The 25,711-nt window shown below is 38.0% G+C and overlaps 1 protein-coding gene across 12 annotated transcripts in view; it reads left to right on the forward strand.

The window, feature by feature from the left end:
* Magi (membrane associated guanylate kinase, WW and PDZ domain containing protein magi) overlaps positions 1 to 25,711 on the forward strand; it is a 265,392-nt gene that overhangs the window by 63,846 nt on the left and 175,835 nt on the right. Inside the window, exon 1 of one of the 12 annotated variants that reach the window (XM_081761533.1) lies at positions 21,932 to 21,968. The exons of 10 other annotated variants lie outside the window; for them this stretch is intronic. In XM_081761533.1, coding sequence (XP_081617659.1) covers positions 21,947 to 21,968 — 22 coding nt within the window. In that variant the 5' untranslated portion in view covers positions 21,932 to 21,946. Of the gene's footprint in view, positions 1 to 21,931; positions 21,969 to 25,711 lie in introns of those variants that run through there. One more of the 12 variants, XM_081761534.1, reaches the window with a different exon arrangement.

Here is a 25,711-nt window from a genome sequence, read left to right on the forward strand (position 1 = left end):
TTCACCTCAGTTTATGCTCACCTCTTTACCACACGGCAGCTTCGCGTCACAGCCGTCATTTCATTTGCCTAGTATTCCACACGCCATCGATTCTATCCCACGCGTTAGTTAGGGCTGTATGGCAGCCCAGCATCCCTTTCAGCACCAAGACTGTATGAGACGTTGATATAGACCTTAATGTGGGATCCAAACCATAGTCATTACTGATCATGTCTATGATCAACTGCTAATTTGACTGGTTTATGTTGTGCATTGAAGTTTTGTTTGTTTTTTCTAATAAATAAACAAATAAATAAAGTACTTGTGCGTCTCGTGTCGTTGCTGGAGGGCCGAGATCTCCCCTCCCCTGGAGAGATTGCCTTGGCTCCTCAGGATCTGGATATTTTGCTTGAATATCTCACTTAATGAAACACACAAACCTCAACGCCCCCTCCCCTGCTAAAGTTAGAGAGGCACTTAAAGACGGAGACTTTAAGTTCCTCCGATGTGTGTCGTTGTTGACAGAAGACAACAGATGTAATCTGCTATTTAACATTTTTTTGTTTTACATATAGAGGAGCTGCGTAAGTAAATAAATAAAAAATCTTGGCTGATATTTAGTATCTCTCCCAATCTTGCACATATAACATTTACAGTGTGTTACTTACTTTACAAAATATAGCTGAGTTAGGCACAGCTAGCGAAGGGAGTTAGAAGCCCCCAGGGCCCTTGTACTTCTACCTTTATCACAGTTTAGACAAAAACAAAGCAATCGGTTCTGGAACCATGAAACGGGTTGGGGGAGATACTAAATGCCATCCACAATCTTTTGCAGCAGAGTAAAATCTAGCAATCATTATTTTGGCAACACCAGCGGCTCTTGGAGGAAGTCGCATCGATAAAAACCTTTATCGCGTCGAGTAAATTTTTATCGCTTCAGGGGGCTCAGTGGTGCCCTCTCCACTGGTCTAGTGGCTAGCACGTGCGTCTTTGATGTACGGGGTCCAGGGTTCCATTCCCGGTGGAAGAGCCTTTGGAATTTTAACTGTCCTCGATGCTTGTTTGTTCATGTCCCTGTCGTAATTGGTTACTGGAAAAACGAGTGAAATGTAAAACAGATAATTAGGGAAAAATGAGTTACTGAAGAATATTTAGTAAATCAGTTAACTTTTAAAAAAAGGTGGTACAGCGCTTACCCCTGGTGCCTGGGGTCCCTGGCTCGACCCCAGGTCAAGTAAGTTTGTGGGATTTCTCTGTGTACTCCTGTGCTATTCTATCATTGTTCACTTGCTTTAATCATCCGTCTCTATTAACCTGAATGGGACGTTAAACTGAAAGATTTAATTTCGTTTCGTTTTTTTTATGGCTTCAAACTAATGAAATAAATTCTACCTAATATTCTTATTTCTTTAGTTTGAAGCGAAAAATACATGACTTTCCTCAAGAGCCGCCACTTACTGGCACAAAACGACATACTTTTGTGTCATAGAAGTTAATTTTTCTCGAAAAATCATAATTTTGGGCTATATCTAATCAAGCATATTACGTACTGTTATCTTGCTAGTATCGTAATGAAAAGTTCGGTGACGGTTTTACTTCTGTGTTTCATTTTAATATGTGACGGATTACGACACAGCATAATTTTTTTTTCGTATGTTTACAAGAAATGAAATTAAATAAATAAATAGAAGGTATGGAAAACCACACTAACATTCTCTGAATCTAACGACACTAACACTAAAAAAATGTGAATGGGAGGACCATAAAGAGCAGAAGTTCGACGTCTCCCTGAATCATTTATGAACACTATTAACTAACTAATTTGTAATAATACACATAATAATATTAATTCTAATCGAAGTGATTTATGGAACATTACAGGAATAATAGTGAAATACATATTTATGAAATATGAATAAGTTTGCTTGAACCATTTTTGAGAAAATCATTCGAAAATATTCACCCCCAGAGAAATGACTTATAACACAGTATGGAGTTGGTATTGAAAAAATGATTTATGAAATATAAACAAAATCGTTAGAACCGTTTTTTTTTGGGGGGGGGATTACAATTTTTTGATTTTAACCTTTCAGTTAATGAGCTCCTTCGTGGCTAAGTGGATAGCGTACGCGCCTTTGGCGTGGGAGACCCGGGTTCGATTCCCAGCGGGAGCTCATGTGGTTCGGATTCCACGTTAATCAGTAGGTCCACGTCTCATATAGCCTCGCTGCTGAAAGGGACGCTAAAACTAAAATCAACTCAACCTTTCAGTTAACTATTCTTATTTTTAGGGGTAGTAAGAAAATTCGATCCCCTCCGTTGAAAATCGCATAAGTTAAAATTTGGTTGAGATCTGTTGATCGGTATGGTTTCTAGGCGAGTGCACATCAGGACGAACAGACAGACGAATATCGAAAAATCACCCTTTCGGGATTTTTGGTCCATGAAACGTTCAAATCCGTTGAAATCTCGAATTCAGTTTATATATATATATACAGTTGCCGCACTTTCTTATCTCCTTTAGTCACTCGAAGGTAAAAAGAAAAAAAGTAAAAGAGAAGAAAACTAAACGGCGTGACAAACACCTTGGCATTTGAAGGCGGCGCTCGAAGTTCCCTTTAAATGCTGCTAGCAAATGAGAGGCCAGCTGTATTGCCATGTTTATTTTGTACACATCCACATCTATATCCTGCCACCTGATCGCGCTATTGTTCATCTGCTTACCTATAGCCACACCCCTTAGCACTCGGCAACGTCGCGTCAGAGCTTGCGTTTTATTCGTTTAGCTGAAATGCCAAGATGTCACAGGCTTTAGAAAACTTACCATGAGTATTTACACTCACCCATGTTTTTATGTTTGCAACTCAGATATATATTGATTTCGATATGTCTCCTTTCTGGATGCTCTTTATCATTATAACCCAATAACATAGACCATTTAAAAATTTTAAGTACGAGAACTTCACTTGAATGTTTGTCACTGGTGCTTGCTAAAGGAGCACCAAAATACTTTCAATTCTGCTATATTCAACAAGAATATATTAAAAGTTGATGGAAACTTCAAAAAAGAATAAAAAAAAAATGCTAGTCTAGAACAAGTCCCTGGTCGTTTAACTTTCACGCAAGTTATTCTGATTATAATTTCAATTGCAGAAGAGTAAAATGCTACTAGGTATTAGTCTCTTCTTTTTTCTTTTACTTGCCGTTAGAAATAAAGGTAAGAAGAAACAAAAAAAAAAAGCATTGTGCATTATTGATAGGCATACCTTTAGCCATACCATAACAGATATAAGTAATTTGAAATACGAATAGGGTTGCCAATTGGCCGGTTTTTCACCGGCCTGGCCGGAAATATTGCTGTTATTTTGATTAAAGCGGTGACCGGTACAAACTTATCAGGTTCTTTATGACTTTTTTTTTCAAAGGACACCGCACTTTTCTTATGGAAAGCGGCTTTCGGCTAATTTTGTTGAAACTTCGCTGGTTGATAGTTCTTAACATGTGGATCAAAAGTCTCAATGGGCACAAAGACCGAAATCCACTCCTTCCCCCCCAAAAACCGCCTCCAAGTAGCTGGGGGAATTGAACTGATTTCAGCATGTAAAACAATTTGTTGTTTTAATCAACTCAACAAGGACCCCAAACAACCACATGTTAGACTATCAAACTACCCCACTTGACACCACCCTTTTCCCCCCACATATCCCCCCCCCCCGCGAATTACCTTACGGATGTTCCATATTATTGTAGTTTATAGTTGCGCGTATCTGTTGAAATACCTACAGTTTTGGTCTCACCGACAATATAATGGGTTTCACGTATCGCTGATTACGAATCTGAGGTGAGAGTTCTAGAATTCAAGATGGAGGATCAATATGGCGGATCAAAAACACGAAACTCCAGAATGTAGCCACAAATAGCTGTTTACTAGGGTATTTTGGGTCGTTGGTTACGAATCTGAGGTCAAAATTCTTGAATTCAAGATTGCAGATCCAATATGGTGGATAAAAACGTCGAAGCCACAAATCGTAGTAGACTAGAGTGTTTTTAGATCGCTGTTTAAGTACGCAACATTCCTTGATACTTCAGCCACCATGTAGAATTATTCTGCACCCTTGTCCTTTACGAAAACCCACCACAGATATCTTAATGCTGAACGGTGTTAAAATAATTCATCAATTATCTGTTCATTATTTTCATCATTTCGGTTTGCAGCATCTAATGTGGTACTTAGCAATGAGTCATCGGGATATCTAATATTCTGTAAATGTCGTGCATGGCCTAAATACCACAAGACACTTGCTACGTGCGCACATGTACCTAATGTACGAGCACCACTTTGACATATACAGTAGTAACCTTGAATAACATTTTGATCATAATCCTGGTCATCTTCTTCATTGGCTACATATGCTATGAAAACTTGATGCTTAGTTGCATTGCGGAACCTTGAGTAGAGACGTATGCGCAGGAATCCCGGTTCAGTTACGTTTTCGTCAAGCTGGAATTGCTCATCCTTATCTCGTATTAGTTTATCTTGGACGTAAGAGGATGAGAGATCTACTTGATATGTGCCTACAGTCAAATCTCGTAAGTAGTTTAAGTTAAGTACAGAGAAATCAATTAGGCTTTGATCATTCAGCGGTACCCATTGACCGTTACTTCTAATAAGATTATCTACCTCCACTCTTGCTTTAACAACGTTCGGCATGATTGACCTATTTCCCATTTCTCTAGCTAATTCAATGGTTGCATCTTGCATGAAAATAACGGGATGGTATCTGTTCAAAATAGCTCCAGCTATGCGATAGAAACTATTCAGTTTCTTTGCATGTTGCAGATTCAATCTTTGTGCTAGAAACTTAAAAACAGATCTTAGATGCCCGTTTCTTGCCTCGACTATCCATCGACTTTTAGTAACTAGTCGAGAAGTATTCGCATCTTCTGTTGATAGTTGTCTTTCAAGTGGTAGTAGGAGTGCGGGCATTCTATGATCAATTCCTAAATATTCCAGTAAAGGAATTGCATCGCGGTATCCTCTGTCTACTAACACAATGACCAGGATTATGATCAAAATGTTATTCAAGGTTACTACTGTACATGTCAAAGCGGTGCTCGTACATTAGGTACATGTGTGCACGCTGCAAGTATCTTGTGGTATTTAGGCCATGCACGACATTTACAGAATATTAGATATCCCGATGACTCATTGCTAAGTACCACATTAGATGCTGCAATCCGAAATGATAAAAATAATGAACAGATAATTGATGAATTATTTTAACACCGTTCAGCATTAAGATATCTGTGGTGGGTTTTGATAAAGGGCAAGGGTGCCGAATAATTCTACGTGGTGGCTGAAGTTTCAAGGAATGTTGCGTACTTAAACAGCGATCTAAAAACACTCTAGTCTACTACGATTTGTGGCTTCGACGTTTTTATCCACCATATTGGATCTGCAATCTTGAATTCAAGAATTTTGACCTCAGATTCGTAACCAACGACCCAAAATACCCTAGTAAACAGCTATTTGTGGCTACATTCTGGAGTTTCGTGTTTTTGATCCGCCATATTGATCCTCCATCTTGAATTCTAGAACTCTCACCTCAGATTCGTAATCAGCGATACGTGAAACCCATTATATCGTCGGTGAGACCAAAACTGTAGGTATTTCAACAGATACGCGCAACTATAAACTACAGTAATATGGAACATCCGTAAGGTAATTCGCGGGGGGGGGATATGTGGGGGGAAAAGGGCGGTGTCAAGTGGGGTAGTTTGATAGTCTAACATGTGGTTGTTTGGGGTCCTTGTTGAGTTGATTAAAACAACAAATTGTTTTACATGCTGAAATCAGTTCAATCCCCCCAGCTACTTGGAGGCGGTTTTGGGGGGGGGGAAGGAGTGGATTTCGGTCTTTGTGTCCATTGAGACTTTTGATCCACATGTTAAGAACTATCAACCAGCGAAGTTTCAACAAAATTAGCCGAAAGCCACTTTCCATAAGAAAAGTGCGGGGTCCTTTGTATCTAGTTCGAAGTATGGATTTAAAAGGTAACTTTCATTGTGTAAATCCAAAACTGTGACGTTTCGCCATCTATCAACGATTAATATATTTTGTTCATTTGTTTAGATAATTTTAAAGAAAATGGCAGGGACTGTATCAGAGAAAATATGAAATTTACTTGTAAGGAATTTTATACATTTATTGAGAGTGAAAAAGAACTTTTTTCAGCAATTTCCTGTAGTTGAAGTATAAGTTTAAAGAATAAATTTCATTTTCCAAATCCCAAATCGTCACGTAAAGATTAATATACTATCGTTCATCTTTTTCGATAATTTGAAGGAAGCAGCAGTTATGGTAAATACAATAAAATAATCAATGCCAATTCCAGTTTTTCATTTACAGCACAATGTATCTATTAAGCATATTAGTGAATTTACTAAGGATATGCAGAATACACGTGCTAATACACTTTCGTTCACGTTTGTACATTTCCTTCCCATGGATGAATCCGAACAGATACACTTCACATTTAGACCTTTAGACCTATATCATAGGGAATTTTGAGGGTGCAGTTTTTTTTAAATTATTTTCCAGAGTTGGCAACTCTTAAATACGAATGGGGATTGAGCAGTGTTCGTGTGAATGTCCAAACTACGAAAAGCAGAAGTTGGATCAATCTGCAAGTAAAAGCTTTACTGAAAAGCTGGCGTGTCAAGAGATTTTCTGTCTTCAGGAGACGAGTTCCTTCTCGTTCATCTGAAGTCTACAACTGGATAGAGAGAGCACGCAAGTCGTGCCAGATTTTTGTGTGTGGTGGCTTCAGGTCAAATATTTACGAGAAGTATGTAAACTATGTAGCACCAAGGGAGGTAATTGATGTCGTGTTTATAACGTGAAAGTTCTTGCATGATGGAAGCGATATTGGCGGATTTTTTTTTTTTTTCATTTTGTCAAATGACAATCGTAGCTGTACAAACTCGAAACGGTGGACAAAAGTAACACTTTTTAAAAATACAGTAGTCCTAAATAATGCACGGGAAAGTACATCTCAGAATAAAAATTACTCTGGTATTTAAATAAAATTTTTACTTTTGAAAGTTGCATTAAACTGTGTGAATGAGGCAAAATGAATCAAACTGCATTTCTCTCCTCCGTCTTTTATTATACAGGGTATATCAAAAGTTCCCTGACATAGGTTAACTCTGTTATTATTGGAGTTACAACAAAATGTAAGAGGGAAAACCGTCTCCAAATATGATGTTTTCAATCTAAAGTGAAGAAATTTATCGGACGAGTTGTTTGGGCTGTACACTCTTTATGCGCTTAATGTTAAATGAAAGTGCAACGTTGCCATTTGCCTGAACCCACAACACAAGTGAATGAAGTTTCTGTCTTTCACGCTAACGTGTCGATTGCCAGCCCCTATTTCAAACAGTAACTTTATTCACTTATGTTGTGTATCCAGGTAAATGGCAACGTTGCACTTTCATTTAATATTGAGCGCATAAAGAGTGTACAGCCCAAACGGCTCGCCCAATTAAAAAAGAACCCTTCACTGTAAATTGAATACATCATATTTGGAGATGGTTTCCCCTCCTGAATTTTGTTGTAGCTCTGATAACAGTTAGCCAATGTCAGGGGACTTTTAAGACACCCTGTACAATCAAGCAATACGTGGAGCAAAAAACGTAGTGCATCAGTCCATCGAACAAAATTTCTGACTTTTTAAAAGGAAAATTAAAATTAGGTTAATGTAAATTCTGTGTAGTGTATGGTAAATTGAAATCATTTAGACGACTTGAATAAATAGCATAACTGGTTAATACATATTTTTTTAATTACCGTATTCTGCATTATTGTATAATGTAATTAATTCATTAGTGTATGAGTGTTTCCCTCCCCCACCACCGAGGGATCAATTTTTGTTAGCTCTGCGGTCACAGTTTCATATAATAAGGTATAGCACTGGAATAAAACGTCTCCTCCGCAACCGCGTTGTATCGGGCTTTTACTGTATATACTAAACACTCGCTGTGTTTTCTCCTGTGAAGCATAATGTACATTATTATTTTTTGTTGTTGTTTTGAGTTTAACGTCGCGTTCAGCAGCGAGGCTATATAAGACGTGGACCTACTGATTAACCTGGAATCCGAACCACATGAGCTCCAGTCGGGAATCGAATCCGGGTCTCCCACGCCAGATATGCATTAATGTAAGTTTTTGAGTTTTTAATTGAACATATATTTTTACTGCAGAGTATATTTTCATTTTTAAAATATGACAGTATTTTTTGGTGTTTACGAATAGCTGGTTTGTCCCTTGTTTTTGAGGCGAAAACTAAATGAAGGTAACTCTCCACCAAGGAAATTAAAGATCATTTCGTATACTTCAGTCAATAAAGACCTCAAAACATCAGACTTCGGAAATAAGATAAAGCTGAGGTTTACTCCACAGATAGACAACTACCAAAGGAGCATTTATTATTATTATTACAAAAGTCCCCCAAAAATCCCCTTCGAGCTTCACTCCGTCCCACCTTAAAGCTTCAAAATTTCAATACTTGTATTTACGGACGTCGAATCAAATTCAACTTTTATTTGTTTTTGTTATGAGAGTTTTTCTGGGGTTATCCTCTAGTTCTTTCCACTAAGGGCCATTTCATTGTCCACCACCTATGGACCTGCCATGACGTGGACTGGCAAAACCGACCGCTTTTAAAAGACACTGTATAACATAGCAATAAGTGCTTTTTAGCATCACGGACCTCCTACCCGTCACTAATATGATATATACTTTATTCTGTCATCCAGCTTTTTAATGTTTACACTCAGTGGCTGCGATTGGACGGAGTGTCTGGTGATGGCCTTTGTTGCTCTGTTCTGGAAGATTGGCAGCTGATTGAAGTTAAACCTCACTGTGTATTGCCACGCGGAATTGTCGTATATCATTATTGGACGAATGTTCATTACATAGTAGATGTACCGTCCTGTCTTCTGGGGGAAGAGTTAGAAGTACGTAGTATGGGGAAAATGCGATCTTTGCTTCTGATGGACATCCCAAAGGGCCTGTTACCAAGAATGAAGAGAACAGAATAGAAGAGCGGTAAGACATTCATCACGCAATATCGCGTTTGAGAAAAACACCGTTTGTATTACAGCAAAAGATAACTTCTTAAGCAACACAACCAATAAAGAGAAATTAACGCTAGCTGTGGGATCAGAATTTCATAATCATCGCCAAAGGCTGATAAAAGCGGATAAAGATGCCGATATAGACATTATAATGACAACCATAAACCAGATTACTACCAATTCCAACGTTGTAATTGTACGATCATTCAATGGTATTTTTGTGCGATCGGTCCCGGGTTCGATTCCCGGTGGGGGTCACTAAGTCGAAAAAGTGTAACACGCTTTTTCAGGCCAGCCACCCCGAATGAGGTTTTCCTCATTCACACCAGACAAATGCCGGGGTGGTACCTAACTTATAGGTCCCAGGCCGCTTCCTTCCTTCCCTTTCCCCGGATTGTGTGCTCGCCGAGGGACGTCATCCCTCAAATCGTGAAGCGCTAAATGGCCTTAGATGCCGAAAGCCCAGAAATCTAAACCCTAAATCCCTAAATCAATGGTATTTTTAATTGCTGTCTCCCGAACAGAAAATAAAAATATGCAAGGGATGAACAAAAATATGGAAACACCTGAAAAATTGTACATTAGGTTTATTTTTAGGGAATAGAACCACCTTTGGCACGCAGAACGGACTGCAGTTGATGGGGAATGGAGAAATACAGGTTGCGTATTGTTGTCAAAGGGATGTTGTACCATTCTTTCGCCAAAACAGCTGCAAGTTGTTGAGACGGCCGTGGTGGGTAACGGGCTCGCACCTTGATTTTCAAAACTGACCACAGATGCTCAATGATATTGATATCTGGCGATTGTGGAGTCCATGGTAGATGTGACACTTCATCTTCGTGCTCATCAAACCAGTTCTGGACGATGGGAGCTGTATAAACAGGGGCTCTCTCAATTGTCAAGATGTTTTAATTTTGTCTCAGTTTTCAGGAAAGGAAATAAAACGTACTTACAAGCTCTTATAGCGAATTTTGGAGTGATAGAGATAGGCTAAAGATTTTGCCTAACTATTTTTATGGATTGGAGTGAATAGATCTATTTGGTATTGAGGGGCGCATGGTGGCTCTGTGGTACAGCGTTTACGGCTGGTGCGTGGCAACATCGTACCTGTGGGTTTTGTAGGGGTGGTCCTATTTCCTTCCACATTCTTATTCCACCAATTCCTTCATCATCATTCACGTGCTTTAAAAGTCATCTCCCATAGCCTAAAGGGCATAATCGTGGGACGTTAAACTCAAAGATTTCATTTTTTTTCTTTTGATGAGTGAAAACTATTTAAATCTGTCTTGGCTTAGCGCTTTGCAAAGCTATTTACTGTCCGCCTCAAACCTCTTGACGTTTGGCTAAAGCCGATGGCGCTTAAGAGCGATGTTGTCAGATTTCATTTCCTTTCATGTACAAGAATAATGTAAAACTTTTCGTTTGTGAAACAGATGGGAGAACGAAGTAAACGCTTCAAACCGAGAAAGTGAAAAAATAAACACTGGTTTAGATTGACTTGTGTACGAAGAAACAATCTTACAATAAAATAACAAACCACTGTACGTAGAATCATGTTTTTCTCCCCTAATTATTTAGAAATGATTTTCTTTTTTCCTAAATATACACTAATATTACATGAACAAAGACGTTTTTGAGTGCAAATAATGTTTATCTCAAGCGTCGACTATTAGACAACCTCGTGTAACTTTCATTGGGTATTGCAAACAAGAGGCCACACCTTAAACGTTGAGATTTAAGACAGACAACAGTACCGATTGCGATTATCTATGGTCATTGAGTAAATTCGAACTTCCATCAAGTATCTTGAAACCAGATAAGTTCGTATATATTTTTCATCAACCTTATTCTTCCCGTGCAAAGAACTCGCACTTCTGCTCGTGAATGTACAGACTGTATACAGAATAATATAATCTCGTAGCAGAACGTTATTTTAATATGTTTGCATACTCTTGTGCTTGTTTTCTTCTGAAGAATTTTTTTTCTTTCTCTCTCCTTGTCTCATAAACTGCAAACTTCCATCTTGTAACCGAACACCACCAGGAGTACATGAGTGTGTTGTAGCTTGTATTTCTATTGGTCATGTGGTGGACACTGTACGGGAGGCCATAAAAAATGTGTTTTATGTGTCGGTTGTTTTCAATTTGAATAAACCAGTAGCTCCTTTCATTGCTAATAAATTTCGTTGTTAATGAACCGTTCGTGAGAGAAGCGAAGTCCAAACTAAAGTAATTAACCTTTAAAAATTATGTAGATATTGTGTTATGCTTTGGCGCGAAACTTGTTCCGAGCAACTCCAGTTCGGTTACATAGCGACTTTAATTTTCTGTTTTGATGTGTTGTCTAATTATAAATAATAAGCGTGATACGTTTAGCATAGGTATATGTAAGCAAACTATATAATATATAACTAAAGCGCACACAAAATATAAAAACAATAGCTATGTGGTAAAGGTACCAGATAGGCCTACGTATTCCCCAATTGTTTTCTAGCTCCTCATCCTACGTTGCCAAATTCACGCTACGAGATGTGACTTTAAGGTTCGCCTTTACTTTTTGTTTTTGTTTAAAGAAATATACCGTGGAAGCAACAGATACTTACTAGTTACCGAATCATTGTGTAACTCCATGCTTATGTTTCCAAGTCCCTTTTATTTATTTTTACCTATTTTGGACATTACCAGCATCTATGGCTTTAAGCCTGTCACGTTTGAGAGATGATGTCCCTCGGTGCGCATAATACCCGAGGAAGGAAGAAGCGGCCGAAGCAGTACACTACGCAATGTGACCACCTGTTGGATGACAGACATCTTGTCTGCATGGCAGTGACGGATCTGCAACGTCGTCCATATTGTTATATTAACGCTTGAGAACTGTTAACAGTTCTAGACTGTCTGCGCCAACGGTTCGACAACATCTGGTAAGCGCTGGGCTAGTGGCTTGCATGCTCTTTCGTTTCCTTACATTAAGCGCACGGTTACTCGATGCGTTTGCAACGCGTTTTTATGGCTCAGGCATACGCTTGGAATACGCTGAACATGTATTTAAATGTGGGTGGCTAATCACAATGCGATAGCAATAAAAACGCGCAGAATACGTCGGCTCGAGCGTATTTGGTGCGTTTCGGAACAATAGACCGCCTGCTGTTTCGGAATCAGCAAAAGAAGTTTAAAGAAAGGGAAAAAGGAAAGAAGTGTTGCCAGGCAAGGGGATTTTAGCAAGAAACAGCTGCCTGGAAGATGCTTTGTGCAGAGTATTGGAACTCTGCTCATTATAAAGCATGTGCGTGTATAAAAAAAGAATATTCACAAAAATATAAGGAAATTCCGAAAAATTAGCTAATCACAGAAAAATCTATGTAACACTATATGATTATTTCTTGTGATTCGCATGAATTAGAATAAGGGTGTGGCAATAAGGCCTGGAAATCCTGACTGGCTCAGAGTATGATTTATAACTGGCGAAAGTAAAATTACCGAGTAGCCATCTAAATCGCGTTCGCTGCGGAGGGTAATGCATCGGAAACGCATCCTCGAAAAGCCATAGTCTAACCTGAAACCTCAAATGACTCACGGTGCAATAGGCGCATTAACACCGTTTGCTGATGTGCTTTGTAGCAGACGATCGTGTTCTCTTTCGAATCCAGCTTCAGCATGTCATATAGTAACGGTCGCATACTCGTTAGACATTATAAGTGGTAGGCGTAATAATAGAGCATGCATTATCAATAATCGTAGCGGCCGAATAACAGGTATAATGGTGTGGTGTGCCTTTTGAGTACAACACACGATATTGACTGTTACAGGGAGACAATCTCACTTGCAACCATTACATTAGTGAAGTTCTAAAGGCCGTGGTCACACTATTCCTTCACACGACTCTAGATGCCTTATTACAGCAGGGCATCACTAAATCATATGTATACACAGAATATAAAAGCCTTCTTTGCGGATGGATGCGTACTCTTGCTTTCGTGGTCTGTACGGTAGCCTGGCATCGCCCATTCAACGTGTATAATTATTTCTGTATAGTCATTTGACGAATCTGTAGAACATATTTCTTTCCTTTTACACGTGTCTTGGTGTTGCTATTTTCACAAAGAGCAGCGTGAAAATATAAATTAATAAATAAAAGTAGAGACTTAGTTGAGTTGATTTTAGTTTAGCGTCCCTTTCAGCAGCGAGGCTATATGAGACGTGGACCTACTGATTAACGTGGAATCCGAACCACATGAGCTCCCGCCGGGAATCGAACCCGGGTCTCCCACGCCAGTAGAGACTTAGCGTAAAAGACTTTATCGAAAAAGACATATTTAACTATGCTGGAACGTATTCAGAGGGACAGCAAGATGCTTAAGAGAATAAAATAACGATATGTCTGAAGCACAAAATTACCTGTGGATGTGCTTTAACCTACCTTAAGAAGTATATGGTGGTAGGTGAATCGTGGATGTGCACAATGAACCATAGAACAGTGTGTGCTAGAAACTACGTGCAAAGATAGAAGTGAAGGGTATTAATATGAAAATAAAGGCACTGAAGATGCAGTGGATTGCACATATTGTAGAAAGACATGATGAATAGTCGACAAAAGCAATCCTTAGCTAAAAAAAAAGGAACGATACAGAAAACGTCATCATTCAAGATGAGAGATCAAGAAATAGCATGGAAAAGAATTACCCGGGAGAAGTGGTTGTGGAGAAAGGTTGGAGAGAACTCCATCCAGCAGTGGATTAATACTGTGTAATATTTGTGTCGGTTCTATAACAATAAGTACAATAATAGTAGACAGAACACAACAGAATAAGCAATTTAAAATAACACACATTGTCTTGTTTACTTTTCATTCTCTATGTGTTATTTAATAGGACGTGTTTTTCCTCATAAATCACATTTCTTCGTGTATGAAAAAATGAATAGCAGCGGAATGCAGATATAGGGTGGGACATTGCAGGACCGGGTTAATGTTGCGACAGACTAGCAAAAGCAATAGGTCATTTCATGGCATTGTCCATAAAGGACAGAGACCGGATTTCCTTTCGAGGAATAAGTGACAATTTTCCGGTTATTCAACACACACTGTTTATACACCATTCTAAATCTCCTGTTCTCGTTTCATGAGACAGCATAAAGAAAAACAAATGCGGATTCTAATAGACCCCAGTGGTGTCTATTTTTAACTAAAAGCTCTTGTCCTGGGGGTAAGATGAATAACAAGCTCGTGTAGGGAGGACCGGGGAAATCTGGAATCATATCATCTCACTTTCTCCTCCCCCCAAAAGAAAGATGGTCTATATTAAATCCCTGCCGAGAAGTTTCATCTTCCTCTTGGGGTGCCTCACATCCCTCTTTTTTATTTGTTTTTTTTAAACATTCTCAGGCTGGAGCACACGTGCCATTTTTGTTTGTCAGAGTGAAGAGGAGTACCAACTCAGTTATGCAGAGGTCTTACCCATCGACTGTTTGTTCGACTACTACAGTTATTACTACGATGATGATAAAAAGCACAGTGACCAGTACAAGAGATTGGATATCTGGCGTGAATAGTTTTTGGTTTGACTCCAGTTCGTCACACAATCGATGGACAATATCGTGTTTCTTACTCTAGATTCCTCCGTTTTCTTCCATTTTTCTTCCGTTCCACAAATCCTTTCATAATCATTTACTACATCAAACATCCGTCTTTACCATAGCTTAAGTAATAATACTTCAGTTTCCGTGGTGCTGCAGGCCACCGACAAGATAACTCGCGTTCATTTAAGTGATGCGTGGTCATTGCGTCTATTTCTAATGGTATAATGGTATAGGTTTTTATATTCGATTTTGCTAGCTTTTAATAAACCACCTTCTTGGCTAGAAATATACTACACACCATTTCGGAAGATCTGGGTTCGATTTCTGGGCGGAGCTCGGTGGTTAAGTCGGAAGTTCACAGCTCATAACCTCAAAGGGACACTGAACTCTAAAATGACCAACTAAGCTTTGGGTAGTAGTAGTTTCGCAGTTGCCTCACGGTCATCAAAAAGCGAGCGTGCTTCAATGATAATAAACCCAAGGCTACTTATTGAGACTATTCGGCTGTGTGAAAACACATTTTACACACTTAGACTTCATCTGGAGTGTCACTATTCGTCTGAGGAACCTTGTAAACTTTGGATTCAATACTAATATACTTTTTCTGTTTTTTTTTTTTTTTGTACATGTTCTCTAATTCTCCCCGGGGGGCGCCATGGGTCTTAGTCCCACTGGAGGCTAAGCTTGGGCTTAAAGGGCGTCGAAACTATCATCTACCAACTTAGGAATACAGAAAACTGGATTCGACACCAATATCTGTCGTTTTAGATTATCTTTACATGTCACAATTTCTATCACAGGAGTGCTAATGGAGGCTAAACTTGGGCTTTAACGGCATCGGGCGTGTCAATATTCGTCTCAACGACCCCGAAAACTATGGATTCGACACTGATATTGGTCGTTTTCGATAATTTTTATGTCACCCCTCCTACTCTTCCTAGTTCTGCTCGGAGGTCTTAACCGTAACTGGGGGGCTGAAATTGGACTTGAAGGTAACCGAAATTGTCTCCAATCAGCTCATGGACCACGAAAACTATGGATTCGACTAATGTCTCTCATTTTGGATCATTTTTATATGTCTCTCCTTCTCCTACCCTTAGGTGTGCTATGGGGTCTTGTCCCAAGAGCACTTTTTTCCAGGCTGTAAGTAATATGTGTACCAAGTTTGGTTCAAGTTGCTCCAGGCGTTACCGAGTCACACTGGAACATACATACACAGACACATGCATCTTACGTCCCAGGAGGAAGGGGCAGTACTCCGGAAAATGGTAGTATGGGTGATTCTAAGCAAAAAAAAAAAAAAAAAGTTCATATGAACATGGGTCCTAATCTCATCGGTTTGAGAGCTACAGGTTGTGAACCATTTTTGATTTCATGTTGCTTATTGCTTACCCTGTATTTATTCTACAGAGTTATGGCATAGCGGATTTAAAAGGTGATGGAATTACCTTTCCAATGGTGTGCAATATCTGGCAGTGTTGTCTTTGGAAGAGAGTTATTGAGGGATATTTGAGAATCAGCGTTGCAATCCAATGTCTTTAAATAACCTTAACTTCCCCAAATTTCCCTCAATAGCTTCCCTTCCAAAGACAACACTACCTTATGTTGCATACCTTTGGAAAGGCCATTCCACCACCTTCCACTATGTCTCACCTCCATAGAAAAAATATAGGGTGAGCAATACACAATACAGGGTGACCCAAAAGTAGGTATACAATACCGTATTGATAAGCTCATAGCATTTTATATAATTTCTTATTGTTATCCATCAGGTAGACTTAATCTCTTTATTTACTTTTACCTTAAGCTCGGAAGAGCCGAAGCAAATACACCGATAAACTAGAATGTTATACTTGATCAATGCAAGAGTGTATACCTACTTTTGGGCCATCCTGTATAAAGTCAAAACTGGTTTACAACTTTTAGCTCTCAAACCGTTGAGATTAGGACCCATGTTCATATGAACTTTTTTTTTTTTTTTTGCTTAGAATCGTCCATACTACCCTTTCCCAAAGTATTGTCTCTTACTCTGAGACATCCTGTGTACATAGGTGTATAGATACACACACACACAGGAGCTCCTCCGTGGCTAAGCGGTTAGCGTACGCGCCTTTGGCGTGGGAGACCCGGGTTCGATTCCCGGCGGGAGCTCATGTGGTTCGGATTTCACGTTAATCAGTAGGTCCACGTCTCATATAGCCTCGCTGCTGAAAGGGACGCTAAACTAAAATCAACTCAACTCAACACACACACACACACACACACACACATATATATATATATATATATATATATATATATATATATATATATAAAGATTATCAGCACTTCGAATCAATTGAATGTTTTACACAGCCGTGGCCAGTAGTTTTGTCCTGTAATTCAGCTCTGTTAGATGTTTGTTATTGTATTGGGGAATGGCTTACGCTATAAGGGTTATTCTTTCATGGTGATTTGTGCACCCATCAACCGCATTGACTTCAAGGCCTGGTCATGGTTCGAAGCCAATGTTGGTAATATTTTCTGTCTTTCATAACCTTGGTGTGGTATACGAACGAAAAGCCAGAAACTCAAATATTTTACAGTAAGAAAGTTGAGCTGAATCTCCCTTTCCGTACAGTCGACAATAGACAAATTGTTTGTTACATCCGGGTTCATGTTCCTCTTCTTTATATAGTTTTTTTTTTTTTATTTTAATGATGAAAATAAAGCAGGCGTTCTGTCTGGCTTTGCCAGATTGCCCAACCCTCCTCTTTTCTCTCTGTTCTAGATGATAAAAATACGCATATGATGAGATGTGGCTACCAGCTGCAAAGGTTAACGTGCGCAAGAGACAGTATTATGTTAAAGCATGCATTTATTCTTTTTGCTTTCGAGCATGTTTTAATTATAGTAAGCATATTAATGGTTACATTAGTACCTTTTTATCTGTGGACTTCATTTTGTAAATGGTCTCTTCCTTTCAAACTGTCGGACAAATTTTCCATTTTGTAATGTGCTCAAAAGCTAAATTCAAAAGACTAACCGAAAACTTTGTAATTTAAAGAATCACAAATAAAGATCATTATTAATCTTTGCGCTTTAAAAAAAAATGAGTGTCCTATTTATAAAAGTAAAACATGTCAGTGTGTGCATAACGCTAATTATTAATATTTAACAGCCAAGCTAATAGGTGTCGCTATTGCGCTCTTTGCCTGCAAAAGATGTCGCTAGCCTGAGGCAATTTGCAGATTTATAGCTATTGTAAAAATACAATGGCCGGAGAATTGGATGCATTAAATTTTAGCATGATTGCAGAGGATGATTACCTAATGTTATCTTAATTTTAGCGATCAATATACAGCAATAAACAATGAAAGGTTTAGAATTCTGAGTATTTATCTGAATTATGCATGGTATGAAAAGAACCCATTAGTGTCAAGTTGAGTACCTTTACACGTGTTTACATATTTCAGTTTATTACTAGAATTTTAAAAAGGATATTAAATGCACAATATGGTATATGGATATTTTCTTCTTGTTATGATTCCAGCACTGGAGCTTAAGTAAGATACCTCACAACAAATCTGACTATAATTTTAATTTTTTCCCTTTGTGCAAGGGGTCATAGTGGCTCAGTGATAGAGCGCTTAACCTCTGAAGCGAGGGGTCAGTGGTGCGATCCCAGGCCATGGTGGATAACACCATGCCCGTCAGTCTTCTCGTGGTGGTTCTGTTTCCTCGCCCATTCTTATTGCATTAAAAAAACAATCGTTTTACCAGTCGCTTGTTTCTTTAGCCCACAATGCTTCAACGTAGGACGCGAAAGAATGATTTTTTTAGGGCCTTAGGCAAATTTTTCGCCTAAAATATATCGAAATGTATTCTACAAAATTTGAAAAACAATAAGAAAAGAATGAAATATTTCAGTTTGTCCCACGATTATGCCCATCAGACTAAGGGAGATGAATGATTAAGGTAGATAAATGATGATGATGGAAGAATTGGTGGAATGAGAATGATGGTGGAAACCGGAGTACACTGGGAAAACTCACGGACACGATGTTGTCTAACACAAACTTACGTGGCAGGGGGTCGGACCAGGAATCCTGTGCACCAGAGGTAAGCATTCTACCACTGAGCTACCGTGGCCTCCTTTTCATTTCTTAGTCAAATCTTCCTTATAGAAGAGGGGTGCGGTGGTTCAGTGGTAGAGCGTTCAACTCAGGTGCTTCGGGTTCCTGGTTGGATCCCAGCTCGCGCCGTATGGACCTTGTGGTGGACAAACACCGTGCTCGTGGGTTTTCTCGGGATTCTCCCACTTTCTTCATTCCACCATTTCATTCATTTCTCATCACCGTCTTCTTTAGCCTAACCGGCATAAACGTGGGACGTAAAACTCAGATTTCGTTCTTATAGAATAGTCTTTGAGCGTCTTTGTCCTTAAGGCTTTTCCAGAATCAATACTTGAGAATCTAGTGGAAAGTCAGATATACTTACTGTTCTGCGAAACATTTCGAATGACATGCAGTGGCGTACTCAAAATAAAGTTCCCCGGTTAAAAGTTCTCTCCTTTACATGATCCTATTGAGTATAAAAATACCATGTTAAGATATAAATGCAAAAAGCGAGTGTGTCGTGAAATATGATTGTTAGTGTTGGAATCCCTATTAATAAAATTCAATCTGAAGCACGGTGGCTCGGTGGTAGAGCGCTTATCTCTGGTGCGTGGGGTTCCTGGTTCGCTCCCCGGCCAAGTAAGTTTGCTGTGAACAACATCGTGATTTGAGGTTTTCCCTGGGTACTTCTGTTTCCTTCCACATTATCATTCCAACAATTACTCAATCATTCCATTTGCTTTAATCATAGTCTCCCTTTGACGAAAGGGCATAAACGTGGAACGGTTAAATTGAAAAGAAATTTCTTGATTAAATTCTGTGTATGCCACTAATGACTAACATCTGCAGTGTCGAACGTCAAAGAAAGGATTTAATAGATGCTAGTAAGTTGTCCATTCACATAACCTACTTCAAAATAGTTCAGAAAATCATTAGAAATGCTGTAGATACTGTTTCTGTACGACCTTCTTCGCCCTTGGGTATTATGTAGGACTCCCAGATTTCCAGACTAAAAAACCAGCACACACTGCAAATGTACGATACATATTAATATACTCCCTTTTTTTAAACTGAAATATCAGAATACATCAACTTTCAATAAAAGTGAGTGACAGAGTGGATTATCTGAATATTGATGACTAATAAAAGCGGCAATTTTAAAATATTGCGTGAATGACATTATTATTTATTTTTTTTAACAGGACATTTGGAGTTTTGAACAATTTTTGAGGGGACAGATCATGTAAATTCGGGACTCTCCGGGAGTTTTAGGAGTCTTGTATTATTTGCTGATAACTTTGTGAATGAGAATATCATCCGATTAATCGTTCCTAAAGGTAACCCAACACATTTTTCTCTCCTTCTATGTGTCCATCTTTAAATGTGAACACCTAAACTTAGTTTGATTTATAAATCACGTTTCTTCTGTTTTGTGTAATCACTTTCATTTTGGATTATAAAATTAACTTTATCAAAAGCAAATGAAGATAAAATAACTCTTTATTTACATGTTACGAGGATTATCCAAGAGACATTATTTTCGTTACGAGATACGAGACGAGACGAGACATTTTCACGACAACTTTTTGAGACTAGACAATTTCAAATCTATAGTTTCATAGAGAACCCTATTTGTGATCTCTTTCAGCTTGAACGGTTGAAACTTACTCCCCAAATTCGGTCCCGCTTTAATTCGTTATCTGCTAAACAGAAAATTGTTTAGCCCCAACATTTTGATTGTCTTTTTTCTTTCGTCCATATTTTACGTTTTAATGAATTTGTGTTTCTAGTAAAATGAAAATTATGCAGTATGTACAGTGCAAGAAATGAAGTACCGTAAGACGGGGATACTTTGCACTTCAGGGGTAACTTTGTACAAAATATAAAAAAGTTGCACAGTCCTTTCTCGGTAAAACCGTGAACTGTAAAGAGAAAATGTCAACTGCCACCGTAATATAGAATATGTAACTGTATTTTGTCTATACATTGGCGATTAACATCACTTTTAATTATTTTGAGAGTTTGTTGTTGTAGAGGTATGGAAAGCAGTCACAGTAAAGGCCGACAAAATTTGAAAGATATCACCTACAACAATTTCCGTCAAAGTCAAATCAGTTTCGTAGAATATTACTGTGTATAATGGGACTTTGAAGCAATGGCTGAAATTGAAGTGTGAAACATTTTAAAGTCATAAAATAGAAAAAAAAAACTGGAAGAAGGCGGTTTCAGCCTCTAATCGGGGCTAATTTGGACCAGTCCAAAGTAACTCCTTAGGTAGGAAATTACTATTGCTGGTGACACCTGCCTTCTAATTTTAGGTAAATCTTTTATTTAGGTAAATGGCAGAATGAATTTCTTATTGGAAAATAAATTACGAAAAATGGCAGATCCAGAAAAGTACTTTGAGAGGGGCTTCATTCAGAAAAGCTTAGCTTTTTAAAGAAATCATTAGACGTTTTTTTTTTTTTGGGGGGGGGGGCTTAATGCTTATACGCATAGGAATAACTAACATTAGATTTTTAAAAAAAAGAAAAAAAGAAATCATGCAATTTGAGTGGGCTTCAGCCTGAAAGCTCCATATTTTTGTGGGTCACATACTAAACTATTAGAATGTGCTTCTTGTGCCGGTACCAGAAAATACATAATTGTCTTTACAAATATTGGTAACTCATACTAAGTACTGGTACCATCATTCTAATATCAATATTTGTAGACTGTCTGCAGTTTTATGTAAGAAGTGAAATGTATAAATAGTGAAGGGATGACATTGCACAGAAACATTGTTCGTATGTTGAACATGCTTTGTGTTGTATGTTGTGCAAAGTACCCCCACATATGTAGTAACTTTTCTTCAAAGTTTAGATTACAATAACTATGGACATACTGAATGCTTACTAATGCACATTCACGAATGTTTTCCTTATATATCTAGCTATTAGATGTTAAAATACAATGTTCTAAATCATTACATTTGTAAGTTGCATGCGATTTTCTTTAAAATTCCTTAAATCTGGTGCAATCTGGTACTCTTACGGTACATGAGTTGTATTTGTACATTCATAATAAGTATATGTATGTATCATGGTTTAGCAATTTTGTTGTTAAGAAGAAACCTATTTTTTCTATTGCAGGTGAGTGTTTATATAATTCCTAAAAACAATGAAATGGGAAGAAAAAGTAGGTAACGTATACAATTTTCTTACTTTTCTAAGCATAGTATACCCTTGAATTGTATATTATTGACCAAGTGTAATAAATATAGTAATGTTGACAAAAGGAGAGGAGAACCTACTATCAGACTTTCATGTAATGTTTACTAATTTTTTGTACACGGCACATTATCAAAACATCCTTGTTTGTCACGTGGAAATTCTGTCACATAGATACATATATAAAAGTTTTTTTTGTTTTTTTGTTTTTTTGTTCTGATTACTAGCACCGGGTAGTTCATATAAATATTTACCATATAACCTTTACAGAAATAACAACAAATTTGTGCAGTCAGTTCTGCGTTGTACAGGAACTGTGGAAGAATCATCTTCAACACCAACACAACTGAGCAACGTGGTTGTTGCTTCATTTCTAATGGTTCTACATAGTTGACTCATTGTTTATGGATTATACTTATATACCATATCCTGCAGATAGTATAAGAAACAGTCAAGAGGTCGTAGGCGCATAATTATGTCCTTTGAAATTATTGCTTTGTATCTAGGTCAACACCCGCACAGGAAATCAAACCCAGAACTACATGCATAGATAGCACTCTTTTGCCACTTAGCCAGGAAGGGATATGACTACTCTTTGTGATTGTCACTGAATTTGTTACTTAGTACGTTAAATAAAAAGAAATACTGCTTGTTCTCTCACGTATCATTACGTATTTTCCCATTAACCGTCAGTAATGATAGTCATATCTTGGTTTCCGTCAAGATTGGCAGATTGATTCTCTTACAGTTACTGCGAGAGTCAAATGCAACATCACATACAAAACACCATAAAAAATCAAGGGTTTATATGGATCGCCCTGTACTATATTTATATTGATATATGAACAGGATAATAATGCATTTCAGCATATTTTAAATGATGCGATTTTTTAAACCTGCTTTTCCAAATGTCTCTGTAGAACTACTCTGACGTACTCTCCTGTACATTTCGGCACGTACAGCTTATTTTAAGAAGAAAATAAAGATAAAGTACTACACGTAAAATCAACTCTACACCAAAATTAAAAGTTGGTGTAGTTTCATTTTTTCACTAATCTCCGGGTGTAGATGAAGTTCCGGCAGAGTTAATTTTAGCTGGAGGCGAAAAATTGTGGAACAAGATATACAAACTCATTCTCCTTATCTGGAACAAGAAAGAATTGTCACAAGAGTGGAAAGAATCAACCATAGTTCCAATTCACAAGAAAGGCGACAAAACTGACTGTAATAATTATCGAGGCATTTCTCTTCTGTTAACATCCTATAAAATCCTTTTAAATATTCTGTTAGCAAGATTAACGCCATACGCAGATGAAATTATTGGAGATTATCAGTGCGGATTTAGACGAAATCGATCAACTATCGACCAAATATTTACCATTCGACAAATATTCGAAAAGATGTGGGAATACAATACCCCGGTACATCAACTATTTATTGATTTTAGAAAGGCGTACGACTCGGTTAGGAGAGAAATATTATACAACGTTCTTACAGAACTTGGAACACCGAGAATGCTAATTAGATTAATTAAGATTTGTTTAAATGAATCCCAAAGTAAAGTCCGGGTAGGAAAATTTTTGTCCGAGCTTTCACGTCGAAAATGGCCTGAAATAAGGAGATGCGTTGTCGCCATTATTATTTAACTTCGTTCTGGAATATGCCATAAGGAAAATTAAAGATAGCAACCAGGGCCTAGAGTTGAACGGTATTCACCAGGTTATAGCATATGCTGATGATGTAGATTTAATAGGGGATGATAGGGAAACAATAGAAAGAAATGTAGAGATCTTATTAAACGCTTGCAGGGACATGGGTTTAGAAGTAAATGCAGAGAAAACTAAATACATAGAAGTGTGTCGGGACCGTAATACTGCAAATTATAGATGCGTTAAAATATTAAATAATACTTTTGATAAAGTGGATACTTTCAAATATCTAGGATCAATATTCACGAAGAAATTAAATGTCGACTAAAAGCAGGGAACTCGTAGCTTAAAATATATAAAACGATAATCATGCCTTTTGTTCTGTATGGTTGCGAAAAATTGTCGCTTACTCTGAGGAAAGAACATAGGCTGAAAGTATTTGACAAGATCCTGAGACTAATATTCGGACCCAAGAGAAACGGGAATGGGGAATGGCGGAAACTTCATAACGAAGGAACTACATAATTTATACGGTTTACCCAACATTGTTAGAGTCACCAAGCCTAGGAGGCTTAGGTGGGCAGGTCATGTAGCTAGAATGGAAGAAAGTAGAAACGCTTTCAAAGTCTTGACTGGAAGACCAATCGGAAAACGACCATTAGGAAGACCTAGGCGCAGATGGGAGGACAATATCAATATGGATCTCGCAGAGATAGGAATACAAAGTAGAAACTGGATCCAATTGGCTAAAGATAGAAGTCAGTGGAGAGCTTTTGTGAACGCGGCATTGAACCTCCGGGTTCCATAGGCCATAGAGTGAGTTAGTTATATTTTTCTTGTTAATACGCTAAACGATGAGTGCATTTGAACTGTTTAGTTGCTATATGAATTTCAAACTAAGTCAACTCTGTGTGGCACACTGTAATAATCTTAAATGGGTTTCTGAGGTTATCAGAAACACTAAAATAACTTTTTTTTTTTAAGAAAAGAAAAAAGACAATATAATATGCATTAACAATCTTGTTTTCTTTCTAAAGAGTCATATTTGCGTTGTAAAATTTAGCTGACTTGGCTAAGCTATGCGGAAGCAACAACCATCTGTCAGTATTTAGTTGCACTACTGTAATCTAGTCTAATATACATAAAATATTTTTTTGTGTGTCTGTCTGTGTGCGACCTGGGGAGCAGACAAGTGGACCGAGAGCTAATTTTTTTCACGGGTACCTTGGTCCAGGCCGTAGACCAAGCCGAAACTTATTTTTAAAATTCGAACCAGGGGAGTCTTAAGGAGGCGTTTACCGGGACATGTAAAAGTAGTAAAAAATGACCGATATTAGTGTTGAATTTCGCGGTCCCTGAGATCAGTGGTGAAACTCCGATCGCATTAATTTCCAAATTCACCCCATTCGGCTGCGGGCCGGGGGCATACCGACACATGTAAAAATAATCCAAAATGACCGATATTAGTGTCAAATCCATAGTTTTCGCAGCCGCTGAGACCAATGGTGATACTCCCACAGGTGTTGACTTCCAAATACAGCCCCCATGCGAAGAATGGGTATTTCAGCTAGTGTTATCAATAAAGCAGTGCAATGTAAAAGGATTCATAATGGATGTACGGTAACGGGATGTGTTTAGCATTGTGTTAATAGGTACAAGTCTTGTTTTAAAAATCGTGGGCAGCCATATTGCTTTAAAGGACTATATTATGACAACTATACATAGGTAATTTTAATACTTTGGCTGTAAATAAAGATCTCAAGAAGATTTTTTCATTTCTAATTTCAAATGTGGTTAAAACTTCAGAGTTTTTCAAAGAAAGGTGGGTGTCCATTTTTTTTAAAGACTGTATATGCAAACATCGTAATGTGAATATTAGTAATTTATTTTTAACGGGCTTAAAGTGGAAATATTATCTTACTTTTGTACTTTGAAATGTTACTATGCCATTATTAATTTTGTGTGTTCCGGGCGTGATGAGTTAAAAATGATGTTTTTTTTTTTTTTCATTCATTCGCGGTTAAACTGAAATCAAGAAGAAACACTGCTTTAGTACAGTCACATTG

This window comes from Thermobia domestica, chromosome 6 (assembly GCF_964235325.1).
Source record: "Thermobia domestica chromosome 6, izTheDome1.hap1.1, whole genome shotgun sequence".
Lineage (NCBI taxonomy): Eukaryota > Metazoa > Arthropoda > Insecta > Zygentoma > Lepismatidae > Thermobia > Thermobia domestica.